The sequence below is a fragment of the Octodon degus genome, unplaced genomic scaffold, assembly GCF_000260255.1.
Source record: "Octodon degus isolate 3935 unplaced genomic scaffold, OctDeg1.0 scaffold00131, whole genome shotgun sequence".
NCBI lineage: Eukaryota > Metazoa > Chordata > Mammalia > Rodentia > Octodontidae > Octodon > Octodon degus.
The window spans coordinates 1,719,173-1,731,923 of record NW_004524707.1 but is presented as its reverse complement, the minus strand read 5'-3'; the positions used below and the strand labels follow the sequence as shown (position 1 = coordinate 1,731,923).

Below are 12,751 nucleotides of genomic sequence, written 5' to 3'. Positions count from 1 at the left end.
CTGCATTTCTGTGGTCCTGGAACTGGGGCGGGAGAGAAGCCTGTGATTTCCACTTGAAACTATTTATTCCAACAAGACCACCAGCTCTGGCCCTCTCATTATCTGGCTCTGATTAGGTTGGAGTTGCTCCCTCTAGGGCCTCAGAGATTTTTATGAGGCAGAATGCCCCCTGCTGGCCAACAGAGAGCATCTGTCTTTGGTGAGAAATCTGTTATAGCCTGCTGAGGTTGACACTGTAGCCTTGCCATCCCTAAATGCCACCCTGCTGAGCCAGTGCTCCCCTCTTCCTCGCTCCAGCCAGCCCAGCCGCTCACACAGGACAGCACAGTGAGTGCTGTGTGTGTGCAGTGGTTTATACCAGGATGCCTCCCCAAAGCTGCCTTGTGAAGAGGTGGGGCATTCAGCAGCTGCTGCTGCTAGGAGGCAAGACCTGGTCAGGAGAAGAGGGTCATGAGGGGGCAGGGTCTGGAAGTACCCCACACCCACCTTCTTTTGTGCTCTGCTTCCTGGGCCTGTGGTAGAGGCACTTGCCTCTGCAGGAGGCCCTGCTACTGTGGTGTTCTGCCTTGCAGCCAGCTGACCGAGGGCTGTGACCAAGAGCCACCATAAATTCCTCTGTAAGCTATTAAGTGTTGGATTTTTGTTTCAATGATGAGACAGCGACGGTCTGTCTATCCATATCTCACTAGGTGTCCCCCATGTCATCACATCCTCTACAGGAACAAAAGGCAGGAGTGTCAGCTGGTGCCTCGACGGGGTAATATGGCCAATGTCTCATGCGGGGAGGGGGGCGTCCTGGAGGCCCCAAAGGGGGCAGCAGAAGTCTATTAAGAGGTCTCACCACATTTCCCGAGTGGCTCTGAAGAATCTTAGAAAGAGAAGTGGCAGTCCCCAGGGGCATCAGGGCTGAAGTTGGGAGGGATTCCTGGGTGGCCCTTGGGAAGAGGAGCCCTCCTGTGTGCCTCTACAGAGGAGGCCGAGTGGCGTAGCAAAAGGGCAGAGCAGCCAGTATCATCACGGAGGTTTGAGTCTTGGCTGACTCTTCCCTGGTGACCTTGGCCAAACTGTTCAACCTTGCTTTTAGGACTGGTGTGAAACAAAAGTCATGAAACACCCGGTGTAGTAAGTTCTGAACAAGTACTACCATTTTGGGTGTGGTGACGCATGCATGTCATCCCAGCTACTGGGGAGGATGAGGCAGAAGGATGATGCTTACGTCTAGGAGTTCAAGGGAAAAATTTCAAGCCAAGACCCCATCTCAAAATAGCAACTATGAAGTTGGGGCTGGGCATGTAGCTCAGAAACAGAGCGTGTGCTTAGCATGTATGAGGCTCTGGGTTCAGCCCACAATACAATCACCACCAAGAACAGAGACAGCAATATTCGCTGTATTTTCTGCCCCTGTGGCCAGAGCTAGCTTTTCACAGCTGGCTCATCTGTGCAAAGCCTTAAACGAAGAGGGGTGGGGTGGGGTGGGGATGGGAGTGGGCTGCAGGGCCTGGAGGGCCAGTGTGTTTTTCCTGTATTCTGCCACAGGTATACAGGGCCCAAGTGAAGGTGCCACAGAGCCCTGCTCCCTGACGCCCTCAGTAGTCAGCACTGGCCAGCTTTGCTAGGGAAAGAGGAACCAGTGCTGCTGCCAGACCTGGTGCTTTCCTCCAAGCCATGGGGACAGGCGCTAAGAGAGCAGTAGTTGTGTTCCATTGTTCCTGGTGTAGAAAGCAGTGTTTCCTTTTGGCTCTGAGGTCCTCCAGCCTCCCCTTCAGCCCAAGACTTGGCCTTCACTTCAGTTTTGCTGACCTGGAAGTGGTGGTCCAATGGGAGCCCCTTTCTGCCCACATCCGCTTCCCACCGCTCCCGCCCACACACCTCCCAGGATCCCAGGATACAGGATGATGTGCCTCTTTGCTGGCTGTGTCACCCTGTCATTTTGTCTGTGTGACTGTCTCCTCCTGTCCTGTGTAGTCTTTCTTCCTATCCTGCTGGTCCCTGCCTACCAGTGAAGAGCTTTGACACTGGCCTCTTATTTTTTCTGTGTATGGTGCTGAGGATTGAACCCAGGCCTTCACAATGAGCTACATCCCCAGCCATTTGTTTATTTATTTAATGTTTTGAGACAGGGTCTTGTTAGGCTACCCAGGGGGAGCTTGAACTTTTGATCTTCCTGCCTCAGACCACTAGGTGGCTGGAATTATAGGTGTGCTGTCCCAGCCCCAGCTTGGCTTCATCTGAGAACAAAGCCTGGTCCCTCCACCTATCTTTTTTTTTTGTGTGTGTGGCCAGCTCAGCCCACCCTGTGGGCAGGGCTGGTGCGGCATGTGTTGCTGGAGATGGAATTGAGGTCCCTTTCCATTTGCCTAAGCAGGCTTTTTAGACGGCTGAGCTATCTAGCCGGCCCCCTTCATCAGTCTTGATGCTCTGAGTCGCCGATTCCTCGTTCCTTCTTGCTCACTGCCCCACCCACTCCTTGGGGCATCTTTCTCCTGTCCTGAAAATGCTGGTTTCCCTTCGTAATGACCTCACATCGTCCCGCATGCCCAAAACATGTCTCTCCGTCTTTGCCCGAGCACCGCCTTCTCTTGGTTTCTATGGCCCATGCTTGCGGCCCCACCTCCCTGTGGCTCGCTTCTCCTGTTCTGCGGCACCCTCTTCCCTGCTGGGTTTCTGAAGATGCCACCCTTTCCTTTTCCTGTCTGTCCAGGAGCCTCAGTTCAAATGTTTGTCCTCCAGCAGAATCTTCCCCCGGCCCAGGCTCACTTCTGTCCCAGCCTATCTGACATTTCTATCCGGATGTAGGGCGTGGTCTCAGCACTGCCCACCCAAGCAGGGTTCCAGACTTCCTCTCTCCCATCACAGTAACCTTTGCTGACCCAGCCAGACACTACTTCTCTTGTTTTATTTTTCAGTCAACTTATGTTGCTTATTTTCTGTTCTCTCCAACTAGGAAGAAAGCACCATTTCTTGTCCAATCCTGTATGACAGTGCTTGTGTGGAAAGGCTGAAAGTTTGCTGACTGATGAAACATCTCAGTCTGTTCTATGTAACATGCCAGGATTAACTCCCGAGGGAGCTTCCTGCAGCTATGAACATTTAGATGAGATTGCTCTAAAGACTGATTCCTAAATCTACACCCACCAGTTCTCCTTTGCTTGGTTTCTATCTGGATGAAACCTGTTTCAACTGCTCACTGCTACTCATTTCCACCATCTTCCATCAGATAGATGACAGCTAGGCATAGTAGTGCACTCAGGAGGCTGAGGCAGGAGGATCACTAGGAGTCCAAGGCCAGCCTGGGCTATATAGTGAGACTATGGCTTAACCAACATCCATCCCCCCCCCCCCCCCACACACAAAAGAATGAGAGGAAGCAGCCCTTGCCTTAGGACTCTCTAAAAGGTCTCTTTTGTCCTTTGTCACAGCCTAAGAAGTGGCTCCACCTCAGCTACTCTGAGGCTCCAGGCATCACCTCTGCCTGCATCCTGCTGTACTCCAGGGAGGACTCACTCCACAGGGTGCAAGAACAGCTCCAGCTTTGCCTTCCCCAAGGTCAGGGGGCCAGCAGGAGAGCTCAAGACGAAGCTATGCCATTTACACAGGGGAAGGGAAGGCCTGAGAGCTGAATGCAAGTCACAAACAGTAGATGGAGATGAGCACCCTAGGAGGATGTGAGGTGTCTGGGCCGTGTGGGGTAGGATCCATGTATGGCCACAGGACACAGGGAAGCCCCTCAGTGGAGAGGTCTGGTCCATGCCCAGAGTGACTGGTATTCGAATAAGCCCCTAGATGTGAGAGTCCCTTAGGACTCTAAAACTCATTTTGTTATCTTTAATATTTTGCTTAATAATGTTTATAAAATGCACATATACACTTGCTCCCGTGTGGGGAAGAAAACCAATGCATAGATGTGTGAGAAGACAAGTGGCTCCAGACATAGTGCAAACTACAGGAACAGCAAGAAGGGGTGCTGGGCAGGGGGCTTGCACTTCACCAAGTACATGCTAAGGACCATGGTATGTTTCAAGAACCAGTAACTCAACCGACCCAAAGACTCCTGCTAATTCCACAGATGCCATTTCTCCTTTCTCAGAAAGTGGAGCCTCTGGGGTTCCAGTCCATGCCTGGCTGGCTGGGCCCACTGCTTTGGGCCTGTGGTGAGACATCTCAACGAGGTGCATGGGGGAGCTGCAGCTCACCCTGGCCGGAAGTGCTTAGTTATCTCTGAAGAACTTTACCCTTGAGCTTAAAATCTAAAAGACAAAGCACCGCCTGTATCCACCTCCCCACCAACAGCACAGGGGGTGGCAACAGGCAGAATGACTCAGGGCCCTAGTTGGGGGGGAGGGGAAGAACCTTAGGTCACCCTTTGTTGTAGCTGGCAAAGTTTCCAGCCAACTATCAGGCTTCACTTCTCCAAGGGGGGAAATCTGACTAAAGATAGAAATGAGAACAGTCCTCACTGAGATCAGGGAAGGTGGATTCTGCGAAGGAAATGGTTCGCATGGCAACAGACTGGCCAATGGTGTGCGGAGGCTTACCGTACAATCTCTTGGGTTCCACATCCGAGCTAAATGGAAATACTGCGGGAAAGCAACCCATGTTCTACATGTGAGCGTGCTGCGCCTTGGCTGGGGAGGGATGTGGCTGGCTCAGGTCATCTCCTCCCTCCCTGTTGCCAGGCAGGGCTCTGTTCACATGGATGAATCAAAATCCCTTCGGAGCAGCTATACTCCTGAATCAGACTGTGGGAAGGGATGTGAACAGCAGCATCGAAACCTAAAAATGTATTTTATTTTGAAGTTGTGCTTTGGATTTTCCCCAATCCAACATTTGTTGAGTGACAGTCTTAGGTTCACACAAAGCATCTCCAAGCATACATACAATATTCCAGTTATCAACACTATTTAAAGAATATACCATTTTACACAAACGTGACATACAAGTCAGACGCCACCACATTGCAATTCCCTGGAAGATCTAACTTCTCTTCTGAAGGTTGAGTCCATGGACACCAGCCCTCCCCGAGGTCTGCTCCTTCTGATGCTGGTGCCAGTGCTCCTGCCTTGGGGAGAAACCAGGGTGCCCTGAGGAGGTTGGCTGAGATCAGGGTTTCCAGTTTCCAGGCTGCTGGCTGCAAACTCCTGTTTTCCAAATTGGGATGCTGGGACCCCTCCCGACCCCTCTTCCAAAGACTGACCCTTGAGTCCACCTTGGGAAGAAGATCCACAGTGGGCAGAGCGGGACTCCTGGGAGCATCATGCTGGTTTTGGCAAGTATGTCTGAAGACTGATCTCCCCAAGCCCTGGGTGAGGTGACCAGCTCCTTTCGGCTTTTCGGTGTAAAATCACAGTGTGCAGCCTCAATTCCAGTTGACTGCAGCGAGCTCCGCCGAGTAGGACTCTCCTGTCAGTTCCCAGTCCTCTGGACTGGGACATCTTGAAGGTGTCAGGAGCACCAGGGATGAGGATGACAGCCCGGCTCCCAGAGCTGGGGGTCATAGGTGACCACTCACACGCGGTGCAGGTTATGACAGAAATCAGCAGGGGGACACTGACCAAGGGGATGGCAAACACAAGTCATGTGCAGGGCTGAAAGGGAAATAAGGCAAGAGCAACAGGACAGGCCCTCGGCATTGTCTTTAAGAAAGTTTCACTTTTACTTCCTCAGAAGAGGAAGTACTGGAGAGGGGGCAAAGAACAGTGTGGGAACAAGTTTTGATCAGCTGGATTAGCAGGAATGTAGAGCATAAAGTGGGGTTTTGCTTTCAACTAGGAAGCAGATCCTTGTTTTTGAAAGCCCCCTCCATCACCCTTGGCTTAGGACCTAGAGAAGCCCAGGTCAAAATAAGAACAGGCCACTAATTGGAGCAACAAAAACCAAAGATCCTAAGAACCATGAGTTAGCTCTTCCGGGGTGACTCACTGTACTGAAGGAAGCCTGGTTCATCCTAGCTCCTCAAGTGGTTTCTGATGTGGCAGGTTGCCCTTCTCACTAGGGAGGCCCCAGGCTCCTCTGGCTCCTCCTCTTCTTCCTCCTCCCCACACAGAATGAGAAACATCCTAATCTTTCCATGAGTCTAACTACCAACTTCACAGATTGGTCCCAACAAGATCTCTTCTAGGTCAAAGAATACTCAGATTTTCCCACCAGAATGGCAACCTATCATCTCTCCTAAACTATGGAAAACAAAGACTTGAACAAAAGTGTGGTTTTCAAACCAGAAGAGGAATGAATTTCAGCTTTTACTCACCTAGGTGTCTGGGATCTGTAAGCCTGACATGTGGCTGTCACCACCCTTGTGTCCCCGTGGCAACCTGGTGCCAGGATAGCGGGGCCAGGCTTGGAACCTGGGCTGGCGCATGCAAAGGGTGCTGTTTCTGCATTTTGGAAGGAAACCAGGAAAATGGCTGGAGGAAGGCTGAACTGTACAGCATCTAATGCTTTTTAGATCTGTCCTTGGGAAGACTAGAACCTCTGAGGCCAGGCTCCCTTAGCTGTCCTTGTTTAGATATAAGAAAACTGATTTTAAGGGGCAATGTCTCTAACTATGACTAAGTCCCTTTTGCTCCCTGGAAAGAGACTTTATATAAAAATAACCAAACCAAGGGATGAACTTAATTTTTCATTTGGCAACAATTTTTATATTTGCAAAGTGGAATTTTAACTGTTTAATAGGGTAGTGAATTTTACGTTTCAAGTGACCAAAAAAATGGGAAGAGAAAGGACCCATTTCTTACCTTTTTCAAACCTGCCATGAACACAATGAAACTTTAATAAGACTCTTTACTCTAAAGGGAACCAGCTACAAAACTGTCTTATATAGGAAAATGTCTTAAATGGAAAATGGTCCACTGGAGACAAAGATAGGAATGAGAGAAATGTCTATACATTCAGAAAAACTTGAAGAGCTCCTTAATAACATCAGGTTGTATTTCTACAGGTTGGAGAGCAAAAGCAAACACCAGTGACCAACTCACAGCAATAGAAGGAAGACAGGGAAGGCTCCGCAGCCCCTCACGGACTATAGGATTGCCCCATCCTGCCACGGGTCAGAGGAGGGAGAGATTCCAAAGGCTAGGTAGCTTCTCTGGCCCACACAGAACAGTTTGTAACGGAAAGAGACCCCTGGTGGCACCTGGATGAATTGCCACAATAATTTACAAAGAGGCTGTTTCAAGACCAGGAGGCTACACATGCCAGAGACAAAGAAAGCACACACCGGTGCGCACACTGTATGTGTGTTGTGTGTGTAAAACAAAGGTGGATTATATGTGATTCTGTAGTCAGGTCTAGCAAAAGCCAGATGCCACTGAAAGCTGGATGCAGAAGCCAACCATGTGGCAAGGCATCCCCTGTGGTCAGAGGGGACACACTTGAGTCCATGTCTTCATGATTGCCTTTGCAGATTTCACAGTGACCTGTTAATGAAAACTCTGTCTCTGGCTACCCTAAGAACAGCATTACTGCAGTTGGCTGGACTGCAGCGACCAGGGGAAGTAGAGGGCAGTGGGAAGGGACGGGAAAGGCAACAGCAAGGGCTTCGTTCTCAAGGTTTTGGGTGATGGGGAGGCTAATTCTGCAATAACAACTTAGAATCTAATTTTCAACTGAAGTCCCCAAGCTAGTTAAATAGGAAGATTTTAATAACAGTCAGTCCCTACAGTCCCCTTCTCTAGAACAATTAACTTATACCCCTCAGACAGTACAGGACTTGTCAGTGGACTGTGGGGAAGCTGACGAACTGACACCAGGGCTAGTGGCATTCGTTTTGGGGAAGACAGTGGGTTTGGGTCGTGTGGCTGGGGGTTTGACTGGGGCAGCCATCTTGACAGACTTGACAGGCCGGAAGGCACAGGCCATGTCCCCCGCGGTACTGGCACTGCGCTGGAAGGTGGGTTCAGGGTCCTTGAGGAGCTGGGTATGCAGGGGGCTGGAGGGCTCTGAGGTGGGAGCCACCACTGGTGAGGTTTTGAGGGGCTCCAAGGTGTCCAGAACCACATCAGGGGTGTGCTTGACACTGCTCTGCCGCTCCAGCTCCCGTAGCTCATTCAGGGCAGAGTTCATTGTTGCCTCAATATCCTGCAGAACAGGAAAAAGGAGATGAGGTGAACGAAAATACCAGGTCCAGGGACCTATTTCAACAAAATAGGCTGAGACACGAAGAAACCAGAGGTCCAGGTTATTTGGCCAAAGTCCTTGAACATATAAATCCTTAGAATGTGGAGGAAGAGGAGACAGAGTGATTATCATTTTCAAGTTCGCTTTTCCTGGTGACTGAGCTGATTTTGTTTTTTATTTCTTTCTTCACCCTCTGCCCTCTGTATTGGTGATTCCAGGGTTACATCTGGAGTCCTTAAAACTTTTTGTGTTTTGAGGGGGTCTTAGTTGTCTAGGGCGCTTTGAACTTGTCATTTTCCTGCATCAGCCTCCTGAGTAGGTAGGATTACAGGTGTGTGCCACCACCCTAGGCTGGCTGAACTGATTTTTTTTAACTAGTCCTTGGGTTTTAGAAAGAGGCACCGAATGGATGAAATACATACAATCCAGTGGCAGGACACAGGTAGAACTCAGAGTAGCTGGGAGCTCGGCTACTCTGAGGACTCAGGGATATGCTCACCTCTGTTTGAATGTGTACTAGTTGTAAAAAGAGGTAGAGGAAAGTGTAATCTTTATCTTCTTAAATTTGAAGGCTAAATTTTAGAAGCATCAACTGTTCCTCATTCCTCTGGAAAGTTCTAAAGCCCAGACTTAACAGGATCCCACGCCTCATTCATGGGAGTGTCCGACTTGTAAGGACATTCCCCTACCCACCACCACAGAAAGGGAACCACAGAATGGCCAGGAGGGGGAGCCAAAGCCCGCGCAGGTGAATCACCTTCTGCAACTCAGTGAAGCATTCAGCTCTCAGGAAACCAGTAGTCCTAGCCCACGGCTTAAGGCAGAACCAAAGAACTTTCATATGCAAACGAGCAGCTTCCTGGGGAGACTTCCCAGCTGCCCACACCAGCCAAACAGACTTGTCAGATGCCCCCATACCACCAGTGGACTCCTCCTTGTGGTAAATTAAGCTCACACTGACAGATTGCATGTTTTAAGCAAAGGCCCCCTTGTGGATTTTTTTGTGCTACAAAGCAACCCATGCTTTCTTTCAATAGTAATTCCATTTTCACTCATCTTGATGACAGTTTTAAAACTGTGTTGGTCAGGTTTTCACTATTGCCCAAAATCCCCAGTCCTCTCAAGCCTTTGAGATGCTTGCGAAGAACTCCATCTGCCCCCTCAGCCCAGCTCTGCAGCTGGAGTCTGTTCACCTGTGTTCCTTTTCATTCCCAGTAATGCCTGACCAAGAGATGACCAGGGAGGATTCCCATAGTGCAAGGCCAACTGCCAAGAGGAGCTTGAACAGAGGCATAGGATAGAAGGCAGCAAAGCAAGATATCATAGGCCCACAGCTTGATACTGGGCTTGCCAGGGACACCTCCTTAAGCAAAGCACAATGGAGCCCAGAGACCCAGCCCTAATGCTCCCTGGAAGGTGGAGTGAGAGAATCTCGACTAGATTGAGACTTCTGAGGGTCACAGCAAGATGTAAGTTCCTACCTGCTCTAATGTAAATTATACAGTTGAGAGAGACGTCTGAGAGCACTGGCTGGAGTGGCCCTGGCAGTCGGAGTTTTAGAGATGGGGCTGGCTCTCTAATTTTTCATGGAAAACAGAGAGTCATGAATATGGTACAGGTATGAAGGAAAACACTCTAATGGGGAGCTCATCTCTACTGCTGCTGGAGCCTTGGGCCACAAATGCTTTTAGTTCTCAGGCCCCTAGTGGCCAGAGTATTTTGGGTCTTCAAGGCCAGAATCATATTGTGGCTTAGTCATCTGCCTACTAGGTATCTGTGACAACTTTAGGAAACGGAATAACTGAGGTGGACAGAGCCATCTAGGAATGCAGTTACAAGTGTTTCAGAATCTCAACAAACAGCTTCACAAGATCTACCTGGGCTTTAAGACCCAAGACTTGGGCTGAATGGGCTCTACTCAAATACCTTAACTACTGGCTTTAAAAATTAGCAGCGCTGGGCTGGAGATATAGCTCAGCGGCATCAGTGCCTGCCTGGCAAGCACAAGGTCCTGAGTTTGATCCCTGGTACACACGCACGCGCGCACACACACACAAGGCTCTGCAAATGGCCAATGCAGTGGCACAAACTTAATTCTCTCCAAAGAGAACTGGAGTTGTGAGCTGAGTTGGACGAGAACCGAATCAAATTTCCCCATGAGTTCAATACTGAACTTAACCTTTAAATTTGATTCATTTCTCATCAATTCCATTAATGACCAGAATTGTAGAAAAAGTTCATAAACTGAGGCACCACTGTATCTGAGTGAGAAGTTAGAAGCCTCTTATTCTGTCTCCAGGGTCTTGTGGGAGATAGACAGTGGCTGGGCAAGGTGTCTGAGCCTGAATGCCCACTAGGTCTGGGGTTCAGCACAGTACATGAAACCCAGTGCTGCCTTGAGGTGTGTCACTTTCACAGGGGCTGCTCTGAGTGGCAATGATGAATGTGGACCCATGCTAACTGCTTGTCCAGGGCCCCCAGTTACCTGTGCAATGACCTCGGGGTCCATGGGCCTGTGGTTATTGAAGCTTTTGGACCTGCCTGCTGTGGCAGTCTTCCGGATTTGCGGACTGTCTAGCCGGTTCTTCAGGGAGGAGTGGCGGCTGATGGAGTTGAGGCTCCCATGCCCGCTGATGGAGCACTTATCTGCCCCTTCCTTGGGGAGACTCTGGCTCATGATGGGCTGGGAGGATGGGCGGCAGCTAGCCCCTGCTCCTGAAGAGGAGGAATCACTCAGGGAACTGCTCAGCCCATGGCTGTCACTTCGAAATGTCTTTCGGATGCTCCCAGGTTCTGGACGCTTCCTTTGCCTTCAATCATAAATAGAGAGGACCGAGTGAGCAGGGAGCCCCAGGTCCAATGAGGCCAGGATAGGGAGAGAGGGGCAGTTGTGGCACCCACGCGGGTGGGCAGGAGAGGCACATGGAGAGCCTTCTCTCCTCAGTCGCCTTCTCTTGCTTCCTCCCTGTGTCTGTTCCCTTGCCACCCCCAACCGGGGCAAAGAAGAAATGGATACTTACTTGTAAATCCTGGGCACTGAGCTCTCAACATATAAGTTGCTGTCAGAAAAAGTGTCCAAATAAGGGAAAGTGTCTAATGAGAGAGTCATGGGAAAACTGTGCTTTGAGTAGAAACCAAAGGCCCCAACAGGGAGAATTTCATCATCACCACCGAGGGAAGGAATTGCTGCTAAGAGAAATGTCAACTTTCCCAAGTTTTAGCTTATCTCTTGGTCTAGGCACAGAGACACTGGAGTGGTGGGCCCTGGCTTATTCCACAGACACCAAACAGGGGATTTACTTAAGGGGGAACGACATCCACATGAGTCCTGTGTCACCCAGCACTGGGCTGAGCCCTGGCTCTGAGCCAGTTTGCTTCACACATCTAAAACCCTCAAATGAAATAGCCTGGCAGAATCCTAGCTCTGAGCGGGGCCTGCTGCTGGGTAATTCCATGCCGCTTAGAGTGAGACTTAAGGGACCTAGCCTACAGAAAGCACGAGATGCTCATGCTGATGGCAGGTAGGGCAGACTCCACCATGCTGGGAGGTGAACATGACAGTAGGGAAGGGAGGACTGGGCAGTTAAGGGGCCACCTGTGAGGCCCTGTTCACTGCTGTGGGCTTCCTCATCTTTACAAACTGGAGCCTGCTCCAGGTCTTGGCCAGAGCAGCTGCTCCACCAATCTGTCTGATCAGCAGCTCTAGCCTTGTGAGTCAGCCACCCTCCCGAGTGGAAACGGATGCTGAGCCTCTGGAAGTCCTCCTGAAGCAAGCCCTCCTATGCAAAGCTTTCCGATACCACTCACTGCAGCTGCAGACAGAGCAGATCCCTCCCTCCCATGTTCGTTCAGGGTGCCCACAGCACTGCGAACTCTAGGGAGCTCGACACAAAGTGGATGCTTAATAAATGCGGAAAATTAAATCGAGAGGCCACACCCTGATGACTGTGATTTCCTTATTCCATTTGAGGATGGCTGACTCACAAATCTAAACTGCTGAGAAGGCAGACCATGGAGTGGCTGCAGGGAGCCACATCCCTGGCCAGCTCTGGGGATATAAAGATGAGGAAGACAAAGTTCCCCATTCCTGGGAGCTCAGCCTGGTGGGGGACTTGGCGCAATGTGAATACCACGAATTACTCAAGCTGCCTGAATACAGGGGGAGGGCATTTAACTCACCCCAGTGGAATCCAGGATGTCAGAAAGCTGCCCCCGCCCCCCAGGGGTAAAGTTTTGGGTGGAATCTTGAAGGAAGGAGAGGAACTGACCAGGTAAGGGAGGAGCTGGCAGATGTGAAGACCTACTGGGAGAGAGCCAAGCGCCCTCAGGAACTGAAGGAGCTTGCTTGAGAGGGGAAGCGGGAGGCCAGGAGGTAGATTCACTCCGAAGGGCTGGAGGTGCTAAGGGCTGCCTCTTCCACCCACCGCTGGTGTCTGGGTAGGCCATGGGACAGAGGCCTGTCCTCCGAGAGCTTCAGTGTGAGAATTCTCCCACCACGCAAGCAGTTCAGGAGACACGGACTTTCTACCAGATGTTTATCTTTTGACTGTTTAGCTGTCACTCGCCACAATTATTTTGTACAAAGGCAACAAGTATATGATGGCTTAATAATATATCCCTAGGACTGGGGTTATAG

General features: G+C 50.5%; 1 protein-coding gene across 5 annotated transcripts in view; it reads right to left on the bottom strand.

The window, feature by feature from the left end:
* Nucleotides 1-4,768: 4,768 nt before the first annotated feature.
* The window catches only part of Srgap2 (SLIT-ROBO Rho GTPase activating protein 2), a 301,879-nt gene continuing 293,896 nt past the window's right edge, over nucleotides 4,769-12,751 (bottom strand). For 2 of the 5 annotated variants that reach the window (XM_023701145.1, XM_023701144.1), the window contains exons 22-24: nucleotides 11,136-11,174; nucleotides 10,601-10,925; nucleotides 4,769-8,076 (exon numbers count right to left, since the gene is read on the bottom strand). In XM_023701145.1, the coding sequence (XP_023556913.1) occupies nucleotides 7,693-8,076; nucleotides 10,601-10,925; nucleotides 11,136-11,174 (748 nt within the window). In that variant the 3' untranslated portion in view covers nucleotides 4,769-7,692. Of the gene's footprint in view, nucleotides 8,077-9,596; nucleotides 9,692-10,600; nucleotides 10,926-11,135; nucleotides 11,175-12,751 lie in introns of all 5 variants that reach the window. The other 3 variants (XM_004641136.2, XM_004641137.2, XM_023701146.1) reach the window with 2 other exon arrangements.